Below are 21,793 nucleotides of genomic sequence, written 5' to 3'. Positions count from 1 at the left end.
TGCACGCTATGTTCCCTACCACTTAACCAACAGTACCAGTAAAAAAAAAAAAAATGACGTGTAATTATCCAAAGACTTCCAGCAATGCATGCATGCTTTAAAACAGGTGGTTCATTGTCAGAGAAGACAACCACATGACAAGTGTGCCACAGATGCAGGGTGCTTTTAAGAAAATGAGCTAGAGAGAGCAAGAAGGGCGACTTAAAGACATTCATTCATTTTGAGCATTTTACTTTTTTTTCTATTTGCGATCTCAGCTAACCCCATTGGCTGGTATACCTCAAAATATTTGTAGAAGTAATCAATTTAAAACATGCTAGCCATGACTTTATGCTGCATGGTGTTGCCTTGCAGCAAGAAAATCACTGGTTTGACTCATGCTTGTGTAGCCTTTCTGGGGGGAGTGAGCATGTTCTCCCTGTGGGTGGGGTTTTACTCCCGGTACACGGGTTTCATTCCACAGCCCAAAAAGTAAGATTGATTGGACACTCTAAATTGTTCCTGAGTGTGTGTGTGTGTGTGTGTGTGTGTGTGTGTGTGTGTGTGTGCGTGCGTGCGTGCGTGCGTGTGTGTGTGTGTGTGTGTGTGCTCTGTCTTCTCGATCCCCAGTGAGTCGTGGAGGACAGCTGCTTATACTGAGCCAGGATTCTCTGGAGGTTTCTTCCTGTTAAAAGGGAGTTTTCCTCTCCACTGTCGCTTTATGCTTGCTTAGTATGAGGATTGCTGTATAGTCACAGACACTAGTCACTAGTTGCTGGGTTCCTTATATAGGAAACATTATTTCTGATTGGCTTAATGAACTGACCTGAATTGGAATGTTTATTACGTGAAGTGCCTTGAGACCAAGGGCGTAGGAACGAGTTTAATATTGGGGGGGACACATTTTGGAAATCTAACAAATCTGTTGTAGGTCAATATATACCGTAGGTCAACTTCACTGAAAAAAATACATTAATTGATTATTTCTGATTCTAACGTGTCACTGAGTGTTTCATGCAGGCTGAACATGAACATAGTCTCCTGCCGCTATCTCCTGCATTAGCTTCTGATAGAAAATCTGATAGACGGTGAAACTCTAGGATTAGTAAAGTCTGACAGATATGACTCAGGGCGTAAGGCAAAGCCCAGAAAGACAAGAAAATAACTTTTATAGCTCAGTTCACTAACATTCTGTTTTTTTTTTTTTTTGATCGGGGACCCATGAGCCAGCCAGAAGGGGAGGAGACTTAGGCTCCTTTTGACACTGTAGACCACAACGTTCTACTAAACAGGTTAAAGGCCCTGGCTGGGATTTCAGGTTCTGCTCTAGACTGGCTCTCTTCCTATCTCACCAACAGAACATTCACAGTGAAGTCCGAAACCTTCTCCTCAGACACTGCCTCTCTAACATGCGGGGTCCCACAGGGTTCAGTTCTAGGGCCTCTACTATTCGCTTTCTATATTCTTCCCCTAGCTGGCATCATTCAGTCTTTCCCAGACATCTCCTACCACATCTACGCTGATGATATTCAGCTCTATATGTCCTTTATGCCACACCAGTGGGACAGGCTGGCCACACTTGTACTCTGCCTGACCCAGATCAGTAACTGGCTGTCCAGCAATTTTCTTGTCCTCAATGCTAACAAGACAGAGACCCTGATCGCTGCACCCCCGGAACTTCAGCCAAAAATCGAGCAAGAAATTGCCTCTTTTTGCCCATCAGCCAAGGCCAACATTAGAAACCTAGGAGTTATTTTTGATCCAGCTTTAAGTTTAGACTCACACGTCAAAACCATCTCCCGCTCTTGTTTCTTTCAACTGAGAAACATTTCAAAAGTCCGTAAACTGGTTTCTACTGCAGATCTGGAAAAAATCATCCATGCCTTTGTGTCATCACGCTTAGACTACTGTAACGCTCTTTTTACTGGTCTCAGCAAAAGCTCCCTCTCACGCCTTCAAGCCATCCAAAATGCAGCAGCCAGACTCCTAACCAAATCCAGCAGACGAGCTCACATCACTCCAGGTTTACAGTCCCTCCACTGGCTCCCGGTAGAATATAGAATACAGTTTAAAGTTTTAGTCCTGACCTATAGAGCTCTTAACAACCAGGCTCCAAGCTACCTATCTGAGCTTTTATCCCCACACACCACCTCACGGAACCTTAGATCCACATCTGAAAACCTCCTGGCTGTTCCTCGAACCAGACTGAAAACCAAAGGGGGCGGGGCCTTTCAGACTATTGCACCCAGACTTTGGAACAGTCTACCTTCAAATCTCCGTCTCTCTAACACTGTAGAGGTCTTTAAAAATCATCTAAAAATTCACCTTTTCATCCAGGCGTTCCCTCCCTAAATGTTCAAAAAGATGGCTTTGTTCGGGTTCACACCTTCACTTTGTTTATACTCATGATTTTATTTTCTACGTTTAACACTGCTATTGTTTTTCTGATGTTTTTTATTTGCCCTGATCTTTATCATGTTGTACAGCGCTTTGTGATTTATGTCTGTGAAAGGCGCTCTATAAATAAACTTTTACTTACTTACTCCCCATTAGCCGGATCCAGGTGATTAGCGGCCAACGTGGACGTTTTAATTATAAAAAAGCTGTTTATGTGTCAGTAGTGTTTTATTTTTATTTAATAATATGAATGTAGGATATATTTTAATAATATGAATGTAGGATATATTTTAATAATAAATGTAGGATATATTATCTTATTCCTATGGGTAGAGATGTGTAAACAGATTTAATACAAGACTAAAGCTGTGAACATTCAGTCTGAATTGATCTGACTCATCAGAATATTTTAAACTACATCAGCCAACAATGCTGACCAACAATCAGAAAAATCTGTTTGTTTCTGACAGAATGAAAAAAGAAATAATTCACTTACAACAACAGCTGGAACTACGTTAATTTTCAGATGGACAAAAGAAACAAACAGTGGCCAAAATTGCAGTCTAAATGCACCAGAAAGCAGAGTTTAACACTTATTTTTCTGATATTTCTAAGGGAGTGTATACAGAATGTAATTTATTCTTAAACCGTACTGCCCAGCCCTACTTGTAATGGGATTACATATATTTAACTGTGTTCACTTATTATTACATTCAAATCTTCCTCTCATCAGTAACCTAAAACCATCTCATTCTTCACTGTAGCACCTACCTGCACCTCAGCAGGTCTGGTGCTCCCTGTCTCACCCTCAGCAGGTCTGGCGCTCCCTGTCTCACCCTCAGCAGGTCTGGCTCTCCCTGTCTCACTCTCAGCAGGTCTGGCTCTCCCTGTCTCACCCTCAGCAGGTCTGGCGCTGCCTGTCTCACCCTCAGCAGGTCTGGCTCTCCCTGTCTCACCCTCAGCAGGTCTGGCTCTCCCTGTCTCACTCTCAGCAGGTCTGGCTCTCCCTGTCTCACCCTCAGCAGGTCTGGCTCTCCCTGTCTCACTCTCAGCAGGTCTGGCGCTGCCTGTCTCACCCTCAGCAGGTCTGGCTCTCCCTGTCTCACCCCCAGCAGGTCTGGCTCTCCCTGTCTCACTCTCAGCAGGTCTGGCTCTCCCTGTCTCACCCTCAGCAGGTCTGGCTCTCCCTGTCTCACCCTCAGCAGGTCTGGCTCTCCCTGTCTCACTCTCAGCAGGTCTGGCACTGCCTGTCTCACCCTCAGCAGGTCTGGCTCTCCCTGTCTCACCCTCAGCAGGTCTGGCTCTCCCTGTCTCACCCTCAACTGGTTCCTGCTGAACTTCATCTGATCTCTAATATAAAAACAGTGGACAGGAATAAGGAGTAAAAAATACGGTTGGACGACTAGTGCAATATTAAAATCATGGTTGTTATAGTATTATTTAGTCGTGTTCACTTGTTATCATGCTTGAATCTTCCTCTCATCATCAACAATCTAAAATCTCACTCCACTGTAGCACCTACCTGCACCTCAGCAGGTCTGGCGCTGCCTGTCTCACCTTCTTCATCATTTCCTGCTGAACTTCCTCTGGTCTCTTATATGAAAAAAGTGACATGAATAAGGTTTAAAAATGAAATGTGATGAGAATGTCACAAACAAGCAACAATCACACTTACAAACTCCATTTTTATGTGGAGATTCTACTTTTTTTTTATTTATTTTGTGTCAAATGGTTTTTGTCTGTTACTGTAAAATTCGCCATTTTTTGTTGACTAGTAGTGTTGTTTAATGTTTAATGCTAACTAGCAAGATGTTTACGCTAGTCAGCCATTTTAGCGTCTGACCAGAAATACAATTATACTCTTGGACTAAATTATTACCAACTCACAATTCCTTTCTTTCTTTTTTTGCCCATGAGAAGAACTCACTGAGCTGCTGCCGTCACCTGTGTCTGCCCTGGCTCCGACTCCGAGAAGGGTCCTGCTTCACTCAGCCAGCTAACTCCCTGGGGGGAGGGGCTGTGTCGGAGAGAAGTCCGCGGTGTCTTTCAAAATAAAAGCTCGCGAGTCAAATATTTCAAAATCACTCTTTTTCTTCTCCATGTTATTGGGGGGGACAAATGCGCGTTTGTCCAATATTGGAGGGGACACGTCCCACCCATCCCCCCCGGTTCCTACGCCCTTGCTTGAGATGACTCTTGTCGTGATTTGGCGCTATATAAATAAACTTGAATTGAATTGAACTTGAATTAACACGATAATAGTTGTTGCGTACGGTAAAGATCATTAAGGAAAATGTATTGAAAGTAATTTCTCAAGATAAATTTGCCCTTGAAATATGACTTCATGTGATGAAATAGAAAGAAATAGGCAAATCATGTGCATTTCTGGGTAAATTGCTTTCCAAAATTATTTCAGGATCTTGTGTTTTTCCATGACATCTGTAATGTTCCAGACGTTAAGTGCCAGGTGTTGCAGGACTAATGCTGAATGCTGAGCAAAGGAGAAGCGAAGAAGAAGAAATATTTGTCAATCTTTCTTCTTCTGTTTGGTATCCTATACTCCTCTTGACAGACTTCCTGACACCATCCGTCTTTCCACATGAAACCCTTCCCTAATCTGCCCGTCTTCTTTTATTTACTGCCTCCTGATCTCCTTCCCTTAAGCTGCTGCATTCTTCAGATTCAGTAGATGGACACGTTTGATGCGTAATCAGCTTCATTACTACTCAGTCACACTTTGGTCTCTTTTCAGTGTTATTGGACCCTCTCTAATTTCTGGCCCTCCTCTTGGTTTCTCTCCTCCCACTCACCACCTTGTGGCCATGAGGTGTTCATGTTTGTCAGATCCATTTAGTAGAAGGCGTAGCGGAGGAAGTGAGGGAGGACCACTCCGGTGTTTAACCTGCTTTGACCTGCAGTTTCCATCACCAGACAGGGGTTGGCTGGGCTCTCAGGGAGGTTTTGGATGTCTGACTCGGTACTCTTGGTTTACAATCTCCTAGACAGTAATTGGTTGGCCTAGAACATTCTCCTGACAGCTGTTGGGTAGATACGGGAAACCAATTAAATAAAAAGCAACACAGAGACAGAGAGGTGCACTGGGCATCTCTGATTACACAAGAAAGTGAGAACTACTGAAATAGAAACAACAAAAGTGTGAAGTTTATGTTTTCTTATATTGTAGACATTGGTTCCTAAACTTTTCTACTTTTGACTCACAAATTATAAAACTGCAGCACTCTAATGTGGCTTTTAAATTTAAACGGAGACTCGATGATTGACATGATTATGAGAACCAAACTGAGATTTGCTTCACACAAATGTAATTTTAGGAGCAGGTGTCAACTTTTCCGATATTTGGGCTAAAGCGTTGGCAGTGAAAGGATTAACATTTTGTTCTGACAAGCCTGTCAGTCCGTTATAAATAACAGGGGCACTTTTTACTTTACTGGTAAAATTAAAGTGAGAAAATAAGCTCATTTACTTTTCTCCTTTCTGTATTCAATCCTGTTCAGTCTTTCTAAATGCCTGAAGCTATTCTGAGATACAAAATCACCAGGTCATATCTGATGCCATGTTTTCTTACTGTGACATTTCACAATAAATTCAGATTTGTTTATTGTGTACAGGCTTTATTTAATTCGGTTTATTAGTGGCGGTAAGGGTTTTAACGTGCCTACTGTCAAATGTCTCAAAATGAAGAATTAAAACTTTGTTTTTAGGGAAGAAAAAGAACCACAGTTGTATGATTTTGTGATAGCAACAGCAAGCTTTTAAGAGCTTTTATCAGTGTGTAAGCAAAAAAAGAACACCCACCTGGTGAGATAAAAAAAAAAACATGAAGCACTCAAGTGAGTGCCTGAAAGGAATGTTTATATGCAGCTGAATTAAAAGGGCAGCAAGAAAAGCACTCAAATCTGCCCTTTCTTTTACCTTCAGGTCTGTCTTTCACTGTTTGACTGGTGCACATTTGCTGCATTCTGTTTGTTGTTCTCGTTAGCCACTTTATTATTACTTTGACAACAACTGTGTCCAATGTTTAGAATACTTTACCACTAGTCAGTCATTTCTCATTAATAGGAAAATGGTTTTTGCTAATGTTGATGTTTTTGGAAGAATGCACATCGCCTGCTGCCTTGAGAGTTTTAATCTAACATCTTTTTTCATAGAGAAATAATGACGTTATGAACAATGTTGCAAAATTTCAATATTTAATTGAACGATTTTCTAAATTATGACTCCCCAAACAGTCATTGATACTATATGTAACGTCCAGCAATGGTCAGTTTTAGGTACTGTTTGACCATTCAGCGTCTGGTCAAAAAAGAGACACGAGACTGCATGTGTTTCCTTTAAATCAGCCTGCCTTCATCCCATCAGCTGGAGCTCAGAGCCTCTCTGCAGCTCTGAACACATGATAACGAATTGTCAACAATAATGTTCCCTCCCCAAGGTTCAAGCTTCCCTTATCGTCCTACAGGATTCTTCGTGCCTCCAAATAAGTGAACACTCGCAGCCCCGATTAGTTGCTAAATCAAAGAATGATTTCTTAAATTGAATATGAACTTCTAAAACTTATAAGTTAGATAATCAGGAAATAAATGTTTATTGATACTTATAATAATTATAATATAATGAAATGCTTTCATTAATTTGTCCTCAATGATTGAAGGTTGAAATGAATGTTATGATTACATTGATTGATTCCATGTTAATATGACAAGGTCATCACCATTTGCACTCACACAAGAACAAGTAAGGTTAAGTTAAACCCATGACTCATAAATAGCTTTTACCCCAGATCAGAGCCTCTGGATAAAAGAAGGCATGTTTCTGAGTTGTCTTGATAATGTTCCTCAACTTGTCAACATCTGGTTGGCTACACAAATCATAACATGAGAACATTAAAACTGGATCACTCTGGTGATTCATCAGTTCTACAGAAACCTTCAGACCGGCCATCTGAAGCAAAAGACCTCTTTAACCATCAAAGCTTTTGACATGCCGTCAAAATCTTTTTGCACCTGCTAAGCTGATTTAGCGAACAGTTCCTGCAGAACAAAGCTGATATTGTTCCGACTCCTTAAGAGTCCCAGACGCGCGGTTCCATCCATCTGTCGTGACCCAAGACATCTCTGGACTGGAGAAGTCGGTGCCGTGGTCAGTCTACTGGACCTGAGTGCCAGAGGTCATCCGACCTCTCTGACCTTCGAATCCACGAAGAGGGTCTCCGAAAATGGGTATGTAGACACACAGATACCGTCTGATGCCTTTTGACAATAATCAACTTCATATCTTAACGCAAACCAAATTCTTTTACATCCAGAACTCAGCTCTCCTCCATCCATCACAGTAACTATTAGTGAACTTGTCATGTTTTAATTGTTGTTAAAATAAATTCTTACTTTTATAAACCTGACACTTTTCTGAACCAAAACGAAGTGTGTACAATCCCTTTATAAACAAAGAATCCTAGAATCTTTGGATTAACACAGTAAAGACCAAGCAGGGTTGATATTCTATATTTAAATAATCACATTTTATTGGTCATAAGTAGAGGTAATATATATACTGAGCTCTTAAAGCACTCAAATTCTCAAACCTTACAAATATGTATTTAAAGGAATATCAGGTTTTCATCACTAAGATGCATCATTCTAAAAATCACATAGAATGTATTTATTTCCAATGTAAAGATATTTTAGTGAGGCTGAAAAGTAATGTCCATGTTTAAATGACACTTTCAAGTAAAAGCATTCCTAATCTGTGCATGTAGACGCATCTACTACACTGTAAGATCTTCACCAACTCCAACCAGAAATGCTTTATAAATTATATTCAGTAGTGATGTGTCGTTCGCGAATGAACCGGCTCTATGAAGTGAACGACGGTTATTTTACTTTGAACCGTGTTTAATTTATTTTGTTTAATTTCCAGCGCAAAGTGAAGCATGCTGGGAAATCTGTTCCATCCAACCAGTAATCAGCTTGATGAATAATAAACACTAGCTAGCGGTTTAGCTAACCTAAACTTTAGGTTAATATCAAACAGGATAAAACTGGTATTTGTTGTCAGTTTTACTGTTAGGGCTGCAATTTCAATACAGCTTTGTCTGATATCGTTTCCATTTTTTTTTTGTCTCGGATGTCCTGCTGTGAGACGGAAGCTTTTTGTTTCTTAATCTGGTGGAATTTATCAGTATTTTTCTGAGACCGCTTACATGTGCGCTCGTTTTTGTGTTTGTAGGATCTAGCACATCTTCTTGCAACAAACAGACACCATTGCAGGCAAACATTGCCACAGAAGTGAGGAACAGAGAACGAAATTATTCTTTAAATCAGTGGTACTCAACCTTTTTTCACTGACGTACCCCCGTGAAATATTTTTTTCAGCCAAGTACCCCAATCAGCGCAAAAGCATATTTGGTTGTAAAAACAAAAGACCTTAAATAGAGCACGGTGCCTTCAGTGACTGATTTATTAAACTTTGGAACTGATAAACAATGTAACGTGAGGAAGTATGGGTTGCCAAAAAAGGTTGCCAATGTTGATGGTTTTTCCTATGATTGTCATTTCAAATCGTTAGTTTAAATTGAAGAAATAAATCTCTTAAAATTTAAACTTGCCTTTTCATTGAACTGAAACACAGACAAACGGATATGATCGTCAGTTTATCGATGAAAACAACCTTTGAGTCTTCTTATCTCTATAACATTTGGTTATTAATTTGTTAAAATTAATATTCCAGATTATGTAGAATGGTTTATCTTTCATAAAAGAGCCAACAACCATTACGCTACAACAAGTACAAAATTCAACCATTTGAAAAAAAAAACTATTTCGAATATTTTCAATGTTAATACTCATAACTTAATGTGTTGGAAATATTTTTCATCACTAAAATGTGATTCTAATTAATTAATTGAAAACAGTCACCATAAAACTATTTAAAACCATAAGATTACCCATTGAAAAATCCATAAATGTCCAAAACACTGCACATTTTTTGTAGTATCTCGAACTATTTGGAAAAATATATATATAACTAGAAATATTTAAAAATTATATATCAAATACAGGCCAAATAAATAATGAAGCTAATTATAATTAAAGATTTGTGCTCATAAAAAAACATATCAACATAAAGTGTTCTCTTTTGGGATCATAGTATATCTGTTCTCTAAAAGAAATCATTAACATCATTTTAAATAACAATTGCTAAAAATAAATGCAAATCTCAAAATATATTTTTAAAAATCAAAAAGAAGACTGAATTCTTAACATTACTGCACTGAACGGAGTGTTTTTACAGACTTTTTAGTGAGACACTTGGGCTTGTGCTTCACTGAGGATCTTTTTCATCCCTGGTGGCAGGGAGGCAACTGCTGTGACCAAGCTCTTTTCCAGACTGTCATGGCTTGTGGGAGGCGTTTAACCCAAGACATGCAGAATCAGCTCAGGAGTCAGGAGGTAAGAAATTAAAGTCTTTATTTAAACAAACGGGAACTGAAGTAGCACTGAAATCCAGTGAATGATGCCGAGGGCGATTGCTCAGAGTTCTTAGCTCAGCGAGCTGCAGGGTGCCAAGGAGATGAGTGTAGTAATCCAGCCGGACGGGAGGTGAGGAAGCAGAGAGGAGAAATGCAGGAGCGGTGGAGGAGGATGAGACGTGAATGAGGATCCGTGGTTCTTAGCAGAATTCGGTGAAGGTTGGGGTGGTAATCCTAGGAGGGCAAACAAACGGAGCTTCAGGAGCAAGTTCAAAGCCGTAATCCAATAAACAGTCCAAGGTCAAAATCCAAATAATCCAAACATGCGAGGTCAAACAAGTACGAGTGGCAGGCGTTACCAATACTGGAGTAATCATCCGGCTTCGAGTAGTGTCTCCATCCTCCTTTTAAACCCGAGCTCCAAATGAGTAACTCAGAACAGCTGGTACCTCTCCGCTCCTCACCTGTGGAACACAGAACCCCAAAGATTGTTAGTTGAGGAGGAGGACTCACCTAGACCCGAGAACGATGACATTACCCCCGCCCCCCCCAACGGGCACCTCCTGGCGCCCCAGCGGTGGTCCTAGAGGCCTCGAAGTCAGAGATGAGGGAGGGGTCCTCGATGAATGCCCGGGGGACCCACGAACGCTCCTCCGGGCCATACCCCTCCCAGTCCACCAGGTATTGTACTCCCCGACACCGAGGACGAGAGTCGAGTATCCGCCGAACCTGGTAAACCAGACCACCCTTGTAGTACCGAGCAGGCGGAGGCGGGTCCGGGGTCGGACAGAGAGGACTGGTGGCCACTGGTTTGATCAAGGACACATGGAAAACTGGATGAATCCGGAGAGATCGCGGAAGGTCCAGACGAACGGTCACAGGGCTGGGAACCGCCACAATCTTAAAAGGACCTAGGAACCTGGGAGCAAATTTCTTGGATGTGGCTTTAAGAGGCACATCCCTGGAGGACAGCCAGACCATCTGTCCAGGAGCGTAGGCTGGTGCCGGGCGGCGATGACGATCCGCCAACTGCCAGTTCCGTTCAGCAGTGCGTAGAAGTGCAGCTCTGGTAGCCGTCCAAGCTTGACATGCCCGGCGGAGAAACTGTGGCGTAGTGACGGTGGAGTCTGACTGGTGGGGAAACAGAGAAGGTTGGTAGCCAAGAGAAGCTTCAAAGGGAGACTGACCTGTGGCTGTGGACACATGGCTGTTGTGGGCATACTCCATCCAGGCCAGGTGGTCGCTCCAAGAGGTGGGGTTGGTAGCACATACACTACGCAGCATAGCTCCCAGCTCCTGATTCATGCGCTCACACTGTCCGTTGGTCTGCGGGTGAAATCCGGAGGTTAATGCTACACGGGCACCCAAGGCGTTGGCAAATTCCTTCCAGACTCTGGAAATGAACTGGGGGCCACGGTCAGACAGAATCTCCTCAGGAATCCCATGTAGACGAAACACGTGTTTGATCAGGAGCTGGGCAGTGATGGCTGAAGATGGGAGAGATTTCAGAGGTACAAGGTGGCAAGCCTTGGAGAACCTGTCTACGATAGTCAATATGGTATTGAAACCACGAGAGGCGGGCAATCCACACACAAAATCCAAGGAGATGTGCGACCAGGGACGAGACGGAACAGGAAGAGGACAGAGTAGACCAGCAGGTGAGCGGTTGTTACCTTTATGTTGGGCACACACATGGCACGCCAAGACGTATTCCTTCACGTCCTTGTAAATAGACGGCCACCAGAAGGAGCTCTTAATGAGGGCCAAAGTCCGACCGACACCAGGGTGAATGGAGAACTTTCCAGTATGAGCCCAGTGGATAACCTTGCCTCGCATGACCTGAGGAACAAAAAGTCTGTTTGAAGGACCGTTACCAGGACCGGGATCGACCCTGAGGGCTTCCAGAACTCTGTCTCTGATCTCCCATGTGAGCCCCGCCACCACGCAGGACGGAGGGAGGATAGTGCTCGGAACGGGATCATCCTCAGACGAGTACTGACGGGAAAGGGCATCTGGTTTAATGTTCTTAGACCCTGGCCGGTAGGAAATGACAAAGTTAAATCGAGTAAAGAAAAGTGACCAACGGTATTGGCGTGGGTTTAGCCGTTTTGCTTCCTTGAGGTAGGTCAAATTCTTGTGGTCGGTCCAGATCACGAAAGGATGTTCTGCTCCCTCCAGCCAGTGCCTCCATTCTTCGAGGGCCAACTTCACTGCCAACAACTCTCGATCCCCCACATCGTACCGACTCTCTGTCGGCGTCAAACGTCTAGAAAAGAAGGCACAGGGATGGAGTTTATGATCGACGGGAGATACCTGGGACAAAACAGCTCCAACCCCAGTGTCAGAAGCGTCCACTTCAACAGTGAACTGCTGGCTTGGATCCGGCCTGGTGAGAACAGGAGCCTCCGTGAACTTCTTCTTGAGGGTCCTAAAGGCCAGTTCTGCTTCTGGGGACCAGGAGAAAGTTCTAGTGGTAGAGGTAAGACAGGTTAAAGGAGCGGCTGTCTGGCTATAGTTCCTAATAAACCGCCGATAAAAACTGGCAAACCCCAGAAACCGTTGCAACTGCTTCCTGGTAGTGGGCTTAGGCCAGTCTGCCACTGCATGTACCTTCTCGGGGTCAGCCTTTAACCGCCCGCTCTCCAGAACAAAACCTAAAAACTTTACCACAAAGACATGGAACTCGCATTTCTCAGCTTTCACATAGAGTCTGTTCTCTAGAAGACGTTGAAGCACAGCCCTGACATGCTTCTGGTGTTGGGTGATCAAACTGGAAAAAATCAGAATATCATCTAGATAAACAGTCACAAAGTCATTGATATAATCACCCAACACAGCGTTGACCAGTCTCTGAAAAACAGCCGGGGCGTTGGTGAGTCCAAAAGGCATAACCAAGTATTCGAAATGCCCCAGCGGTGTCTTGAAGGCTGTCTTCCATTCGTCCCCCTGGCGGATCCGAACCAGGTGGTAGGCGTTTCGGAGGTCCAGACGAGTAAAAACGGTAGCATCCTGGATGGGCTCGAAGGTGGAGGACAGCAGTGGAAGAGGGTATTTATCCTTCACGGTGATCTGGTTAAGACTTCGATAATCGATACAGGCACGAAGTGAACCGTCCTTCTTAGCGACGAAGAAGAAACCAGCACCCAGGGAAGATGTTGAAGGCCTGATGGTCCCGTTGGCCAGGGCCTCAGATATGTAGCTCTCCATGCTGTCCCTTTCCGGTTTGGAGAGGCTGTAGAGGCGGCTGGAAGGCAGCGGGGCACCGGGGAGCAAATCAATACCACAATCGAAAGGACGGTGCGGGGGCAGCGTCGCTGCTCGGTCCCTGCTAAAAACCTGTTGCAGGTCGTGGTAGATAGCTGGTACTTGGGAGAGGTCAGGAGGCTCAACCGGGGTCGTGTTGGGGCCCTTCGAGACCGGAGAGGCCGAGTTGAGGCACCTCTGGTAACACGTCGGACTCCACGCCTCGATTCTGTTGTCCTGCCAATCAAGGTGTGGGTTGTGTTGCACAAGCCATGAGTGTCCAAGCACCAACAGGTTCTGAGGGGATGGAAACACAAAGAGTGAAATTGTCTCAATGTGATTACCTGAGGCTCTGAGCTGGAGCGGCGTAGTCCTGTGTGAGATGGTGGATAACGACCTCCCGTCTAAAGAAGAAACAGTCATAGGTTCCTGAAGAGGAACTGTGGGGACATCCCAGTCTCTGATTAATTGAGGGTCGATAAGGGACTGCTCACAACCGGAGTCCACCAGAGCAGTGACCTGGTGGTGTTGTCCCTTACACATCACAGAGCAGGCGAGGGTGAATCGGGAGGTTGTATGTCCAAAACTGCTACCCACCAGTACTCCCGGACCTACTGGTGGGCTCTTCCTTTTACTAAAGCCGGGCAGGTCTGGACGAAATGCCCAGGCAGTCCACAGTACAAGCAGAGACCCTTACTCATCCGGTGGTGTCGTTCCTCCTGGGTAAGGTGGGCCCTTCCCAGTTGCATGGGCTCCTCTGCCGGTTCTGCCTGGAACGGTGGTCTTGAGCTGGGTTGACGGCGCGTTGAAGAGGAAGACGAAGCCAATGATGAAGTTCCGTGAAACTCTCTAAGTCTTTTATCGATTGAGATAGAGAGTGTAATGAGACCCTCCAGGGTGGGTGGCTCAGGACACAGAGCTAGCTGGTTCTTGACCTTGTCATTAAGGGCCTCAATAAAAGCTGCTTTTAAGGCCTCGTTGTTACAAGTGGTCATTGCAGCCAAAGTCCTAAATTCCAGTGCCATGTCAGCTGCCGTTCTCCGACCCTGGGAGAGGTGTAACAACTTCTTGCGTATGTCCGTGACTGTTTCAAAGCTACAAAAGGTCAATTTAAACTCCTCCAAAAAATCCTCATAGGAACCAGATAAAAACTCAGGGTTGCGACTCTTTGCCTCAGCCCATCTAAGAGCCTTGCCTCTTAACAGTCCCACAATAAAAGAGTTTTTTGCAGAATCGGAAGAAAAAGCGCTTGGACAACGCTCGAAAGCCAGGCGACATTGTAATAAAAATCCATATCCGTCCTCGAATTCACCGGAAAACGTTGGACAAGATGGCGGCGGAGCTAGACGGAAGTGGGTGAGTTCCGGATGTCCGGGTACTTCCGGTCCGGGCTGAATCAGAGCCGGTGACGCTAGTTCCGGGACCGCTACCGGAGCCTGGGCGGGAGCTGGAGGTGCTGCTGGAGCCGGTAATCGATTGTGGAGTTGTTGAACCAGAGCCTCCAACTGCTGGTACCGTTGATTAGCTACCGCCAGTTGATCGAGCAGGACAGGAAGTGTTTGTTCCTGCTGTGCCATCCGGTTAGCCAGGTCTGCTAGAACTGATTCCGCTGGGTTATCTTGTTAGCCGGATGATTCTGTCATGGCTTGTGGGAGGCGTTTAACCCAAGACATGCAGAATCAGCTCAGGAGTCAGGAGGTAAGAAATTAAAGTCTTTATTTAAACAAACGGGAACTGAAGTAGCACTGAAATCCAGTGAATGATGCCGAGGGCGATTGCTCAGAGTTCTTAGCTCAGCGAGCTGCAGGGTGCCAAGGAGATGAGTGTAGTAATCCAGCCGGACGGGAGGTGAGGAAGCAGAGAGGAGAAATGCAGGAGCGGTGGAGGAGGATGAGACGTGAATGAGGATCCGTGGTTCTTAGCAGAATTCGGTGAGGTTGGGGTGGTAATCCTAGGAGGGCAAACAAACGGAGCTTCAGGAGCAAGTTCAAAGCCGTAATCCAATAAACAGTCCAAGGTCAAAATCCAAATAATCCAAACATGCGAGGTCAAACAAGTACGAGTGGCAGGCGTTACCAATACTGGAGTAATCATCCGGCTTCGAGTAGTGTCTCCATCCTCCTTTTAAACCCGAGCTCCAAATGAGTAACTCAGAACAGCTGGTACCTCTCCGCTCCTCACCTGTGGAACACAGAACCCCAAAGATTGTTAGTTGAGGAGGAGGACTCACCTAGACCCGAGAACGATGACACAGACACAGTCTGCTTCTCTGATCAGTGTCATTATCTAATTTCTCCCCACAGAAAAAACACAGTGCCTTGGGTGGGTTGCAACTTGTGGAAGTTAATCCAAATAAAACATAATCTTCAATATACAGCCAGAATTTTGCCAGCTCTTGTTTGGCCTTCCTGGCCACTTGTCCCTCCGTGTTTTCTAAAGAATTGCTGCTGCGCTTCAGCCACGTGTCCATCGCTGATCCAAGTGACTGACTGGTGATGCCAGGCCTTCTATGACAGGTTGGAGTTAACCATCCTGGTATGGGGGGAGACTCTGGGAGTTTGGTATAATGAATTTAGCTTACTTCTACTGAATATAAAACACATTTTATGAACTTTTACTTATATTTTCCTAAAATATTTATTAAATTATTTTAAAAAGATTTTCCATGGATATTATTTTTTTAAATGAATGTACATTTTCTCATGTACCCCCTGGAGTTTCTTTACATACCCCCAGGGGTACGCGTACCCCCATTTGAGAAAGGCTGCTTTAAATGTTTACAGCAGTAGCGAACTCTGACCCCGGCTTTCCACGGGAGCCGTCAGCAGCACGTTACTGCAGCAGCACGTCATAGCTGCTGATAGGAACCGCTGTGGTCAACAGAACCTTTTCCACTAGAGCCGTCAGCAGCCGTCAGCAGCGCGAGTCGGCCGCGTCTCAGGAGCAGCATGTCGCGGCCTTTACGCGCCGGTTCTATTTTCTACTCGCGACGCCTCTGAAACGGGTCAAGTTCGACATTTTTGGGGAAGGAAAGACAGGAAATCTGACGCGGAAATGGAGAGAAGCTCCCGAGATTTTCAGAATAAAGAACGTACTGCTTTCCGGTTGCTTTACTTTTAAAAAAATTTTACTAACTGTGCAGCCCCGTGAGAAGTTATCACCTAGCTAGCGGTCTCCTTTGTTTTTCAGGTCCGTATTGGCGATTATAAAACAGACAGACCATAAAACACAAACCATGTTGTAGTTTTCTCCTGCTTGTTGTTGTGTTTACTGACGAAGTCACTCGTGTGACTTCGTGCTCGGTCGGTGACAGCTGCTCCCCTGCTGCTTCGCGTCTCGTGGGAAGGGCCAAGCAGCAGCTTACGCGAGCAAGACGTGCTGCTGCAGTAACGTGCTGCTGACGGCTCCCGTGGAAACCCGGGGTGAGAGGCATCAGGCACACCAGTGAGTTTGCAGCTTGTGTGCGAGGGGATGGGGGAGAGGGCTGAAGCAAGTGAGCAGTATAGATGCAAAACCAAGATTGTTAAAAGAAATGTGAGTTAACTTTGAGATTGTGGGCACAATTATTAATTACTAGTCAGCTTGTGGGTAAAACGCGGCTCTTATGTTACACGCCACTTTCACATCCCGTGGGAGGAAGTGGCAGCTTTGTCTGTAATAACATAAGTTGTCTGCTGACAGATACTGCATTATTGCTATATTTCCTCAAAGAAACGAGCAATTTGCCCTCCAAAGTATCTTGTCAAATACCTCAAGTCCAGAAGGTTGTATTCCAGTGTGTTGGAACCCTTTGATTTGCAGCACACATGAGCAGTTACACCAAGAAAGAAGCACAGCCTGCAAACACACCAGGGGTCAACTGTTAATGACACAGAAGACTGGGTTTGCTTGACCTTGTTCACCAACACTCATATCCATTTCTCTGAAGTTGTTGTTTTTTTCCCTAGACGTGAGTGTCTGTGTGTGTGTGTGTGTGTGTGTGTGTGTGTGTGTGTGTGTGTGTGTGTGTGTGTGTGTGTGTGTGTGTGTGTGTGTGTGTGTGTGTGTGTGTGTGTGTGTGTGTGTGTGTGTGTGTGTGTGTGTGTTATAATCTCAAGTGTCACAAATGACAGAAGCGACCTCCAATCATCCCAAAAAATGGCGTCATTTTGAGACTAAGGCAGCAGTAGATGAGGGGGTAGAGCGGGTTGTCCAGTAATTGCAAGATTGTAGGTTCAATTCCGCCTCCCACCATAGAACTCGGTTGTTGTGTCGTTGGGCAAGACACCTAACCTGCCGTGCCTGCTGGTGATGGTCGGAGAGACCGGTGGCGCCAGTGTTTGGTCCAATGTCAATACTCGCCCTGCGGTCTTCAGCAAAGTGCACTTGGAGAAAGTGTGCAGTACTTGTGGTACACAAGTGTGCAAATAATTGCCGAATTGAGACAGGGAGCATTGCGTCATCGATCGCAATGCATGCCGGGATGCTGGTCGCTGTGAAATTTTTTGTAAAAACCTTTATTAAAAACTTTCAAGCAAACAACCCAACAGCTATTTGAAATAAAATTAAATGTATTGCTAATTTGTCTGAAACATTCAGAACATCAACTTCTCTTCTAAAGAGCCTCTTCATCTGGCTCTTGGAGGATGCAGACTCTTTTCCTCTCCTCCATATCTTATCCTCAAAGCCTTTGTCTGTCTGTGTGTGCTGGGTGCACGGCTGCTTCTGCATTTTTCCTGGAAACTGGAAACTGAAATTCACTAAAATGGATCTCGTCAGTTGGTCACTCAACGCGGTTGATAAAATTTTTTCAACAATGAGAACGGGAGAAGGGGCTCCTGGATGCCCCTCCGGGACAGACACAGTTGGACACATCATTGACTCCTGGAGACAGTGGAACTTGATTTGTCTATCTCAGCTGTCTGTGGAGGACTCTGAAGATGTGTGGATATTCGTGGTGTTGGTGTCGGGTTTCATTCATTGGCACAGAAGATGGATGCCATCAAGGATAGAGTGGATGAATCAGCACGGATTGGGATAGTTTAATGTCCATTATTGGGATTTTGAGAGGTTGAGGACCAACAAACTGTAAGACAGAGAGGAAATTATCTCTGTCTGGCCCCCAAACAATTTCCAATTGGAATCTGGTGCCCTTGAGCCTGCAAGGCTACAACGAAAACTCCTCGCTCAGAAGATATGTGAAATGTGCCGTTGCTATGACAACTCAACTCTGTCTCCTATCCCAGCCTGGGCGGGACTGCGGGAAGGCCGCTGAAACGTTCCAGGGTCACTGCAACCCTCCAACCCTCAATGCTCCTCCCCCTATCCACACTGAGATGACGTGCTGCTTATTGTGGCTGCAGGAACTGAAGTAGGGATAGTCCAAACCCACCATCCCACCTAGTGGACACTTATGATGTGTTGTTTGAAGTCTGTTGCATATATGTTTGAGGTGTTTTTTTTGCAGAGCAAAGCTGCCCCCCCAGTGGAGGGTAACTCTGAAGTGCCTTTTTTTCCCTTTCACCTGAACCAGTACTCCACCTGAACCAATCCTCATGTAATCTATTAAGGTAGCATGACTCAGGGTTGCGAATGACCACAGTCACCAGTTCCTGTCATGTGTCTTGCCCATGTATGTCTGATCTCTGAATTGTGTGTACTGAAACTCTAATTTCCCTCTGGGATTAATAACGTATCTTTGATTTGATTGATTTTGATTTTGATTTATTAGTGTCAAATCACGGCAAGAGTAGTCTCAAGGCACTTCACACAGTAAACATTCCAATGCAGGTCAGTTCATTAAGCCAATCAGTAAAACGTTTCCTATATAAAGAATCCAGCAGGTTGCATCGAGTCAATGAATGGTGTCAGTGTCTCTACAGCAATCCTCATACAAAGCAAGCATAAAGCGACAGTGGAGAGGAAAACTCCCTTTTAACAGGAAGAAACCTCCAGAGGATCTTGGCTCAGTATAAGCAGCCATTCACCATGACTCACTGGGGATCGTGAAGACAGAGCAGACACACACCAACACCCACCCACACACACATCTACACAACATATATACCAAGTAGTGTTTCTATGGTTACACTGTCATTTCTCAGTAAATATTATACTTAGTAGATAAACTTTATTGCAATTGTACTACTGAATCTATAATTAATTCAACAGTCAGTGCGTCTCAGGGCAGCTGTGGCTACATTGTAGCTCATCATCACCTGTGTGTGATTGTGTGTGAATGGGTGGATGGACCATTGACTACAGGAAACTCAACCAACAAGTTCCTTTGTCCAGGTGGCCGATGTCGCGCCTGGAAAAGGAACTTCCGAAGGTGGGATACCCTAAATACTTTTCCACTCTCAACATTGCGTCTAGATTCTGGACAATCGCTGTCCATAAATCTGACCAATATAAATTAGCCTTCAACTTTCCCAACCGCCAGTACACCTTCACTCAGTGTCCTTTTGGCTACTCCAACTCACCATCTGAGTTCAACGTATTCTTGAACAAAGCCTACCCCAATGCTCGAGAGTGATGAACAATTATCTACGTCGACGACATTCTGATTCGTAAACGTACTTTGGACGACCACCTATCCGAGCAGGACCACGTCATGGGTCAGCTCGCAGCTGCAGGTGCAAAAATCTCCCTCGCCAAAGGTCAGTGGTGCAGGTCAACTGTTCAATTTGTTGGCCTCCTTGTGAGACCACAGGGAGTGCAGCGTCAACATGGTAGAGTTCAAGGTGTTGCCACCATCAAACAAATTGTAACGTGTATGAGTGTAAACAATGATTAACTTGTCAAACACATACTGTTCATAAGATCTGAAATGGGTCATTGTAAGAGCAATATTCATTTTAAAGCCATCATTGCTTTAAGCACAGATTATTCAAACATTTCATTTAAACATCTGGTTCATTCAACACATGATTATATAACTTATAACTGTAAAATCCTGTAGAAGCTTCATGTAGATAGGGAGGAGTTCAGCTGTCTGGCTTTTACGCAGAGGGTGCAGGAACCTTGGGAGAATGTTTTGTCTCCAGTGTTTTGTAAACAAGCACTGAGCAGAACCTTCTGGATTTAGAAGGCCAAACAGAAGGTGGATTTATGCATGCAGATGAAAGGTTACTATGTTGGTCAACATGTAGGTGAAAATGGACCCTTTTGGTACGTTACAACTGATTGTGTTGCGAAGTGCCTTGGGGGATTGTAGAACCCTAAGAAGGCCCTTTAAAAATACAGCACATATAATGACTTTACATCTGTAAAAACCAAAATAAAATAAAAACACATTTGAGTTTTTAATAATGATCAATATTCACCTTTTTTCTCTGTTTTGGCTGAATAAATCAAATTAAAATATTCATGGACTTTCAGATGCATGTGTAATAAAAAGATGCACACCCACTCAAAACTGTTATCTTTCTTTTCTTTGACTTTAAAAAAGTCAAAACTTTAATAATCAGATTCCAGCAGCTTAAATAACAACATTTCTTATATTTTTCTTCAACTTCAAAAAATCTATAGTTTTAATCATTGTTTTTTGCTTGTGTCAAGTACCAGGATGAGACTTGGACATTTAAATCAAGGTGCTGCAGCATTATCTGGTACGCCAGACACGATGAATAAAAATAAATGAGATTGGACTTGGAGGCATCACATCAGCAGAGGGTGCAGAAGCATTTGACAACCACACTCACATACAAATGCAGACGCGGGTGTCTGCCAATTGACCTGCCTGAGATGAAAATGTGAGCATCAAGGACAGCTCTTTCCGTGTCCACGAAATCACTCAGTCAAAGCCGCAGGCAGCGGATATGGAGGAAGAACCAAGGTATAGAAGAAGAGAAAAGTGCAAAAGTGCTTTTTAAACTAAAAAAGAAAGCCACTGCCCAAAATTTATGAGTAAAAAAATGCTATTTTGTAGTTTTGTTATGCCTGGGCATTATGAGTGGAAATGTATTTTAATGATCACTCGTATGCATCCATTTACTGAGCAGGAGAAGCAGAGAGAGCAAAGTATTAGGTATGTATTGTGCAATCAGAGATTTTTCCATCATTTTCAAATGTATTTTTGTGAAAAACATTCAGATCATTACATAATTTACACGAATAATCACACAATGCAAAACTGAGAAGGTTTATTAAAAACTTTAGAACAACTGTTATTTTTTTAGACACTGGAGAGGTTTTAAGATGGTGAGGGTACTTTTACAGTAGGTTCTGTCCCACTCAGACTAGCAGTTAGCTTATCAGTCATGTGGTGTTCTAGCCTGGCAAGCCAGACTAAATAAATGTATTATTTAGTGGCCACACTCCATTGACGGCTCTCGGTTGTGGGGCGGGTTCTACCGTTGTCTTTCAAATGATCTCCGCATTCCACTGGACAAAGAATGTGACATACTCTTGTTTCACTCTGTTGCATCATCCCACCCACCAGGCACATAGAGTGCCCTGATTGGCCCACAAAGCGGATAAAGCTCTGTGATTTGTTCACTAAGCAGATAGAGCACTATGATTGGCCCACCATTATGGACTAATCACAGCTCTTTATGTGTTTGAAACCCCTCAAGAGAGCTGTGATTGGCTAGCCAGAGTCCTGGTAGGAGCTGCTGAGGTTCCAATGGAGCGTGCCTAGACCAAACTTTGCAAAGCAAGAATTTGGTCTAGTTCACTAGGCTAGTGGTGTTCGGGTCCAAACAA

General features: G+C 44.1%; 1 protein-coding gene across 1 annotated transcript in view; it reads right to left on the bottom strand.

Moving 5' to 3' along the window:
• The window catches only part of LOC139069571 (involucrin-like), a 299,878-nt gene extending 295,613 nt beyond the window's left edge, over window positions 1–4,265 (bottom strand). The window contains exon 1 of the mRNA XM_070549998.1: window positions 3,513–4,265. Coding sequence (XP_070406099.1) covers window positions 3,513–3,719 — 207 coding nt within the window. The 5' untranslated portion in view covers window positions 3,720–4,265. The remainder of the gene's footprint in view (window positions 1–3,512) is intronic.
• Window positions 4,266–21,793: the final 17,528 nt, after the last annotated feature.

Source organism: Nothobranchius furzeri, chromosome 4, assembly GCF_043380555.1.
Source record: "Nothobranchius furzeri strain GRZ-AD chromosome 4, NfurGRZ-RIMD1, whole genome shotgun sequence".
Taxonomy (NCBI): domain Eukaryota; kingdom Metazoa; phylum Chordata; class Actinopteri; order Cyprinodontiformes; family Nothobranchiidae; genus Nothobranchius; species Nothobranchius furzeri.
The sequence above is the reverse complement of the archived record's forward strand: the minus strand, read 5'-3'. Positions and strand labels throughout refer to the sequence as shown.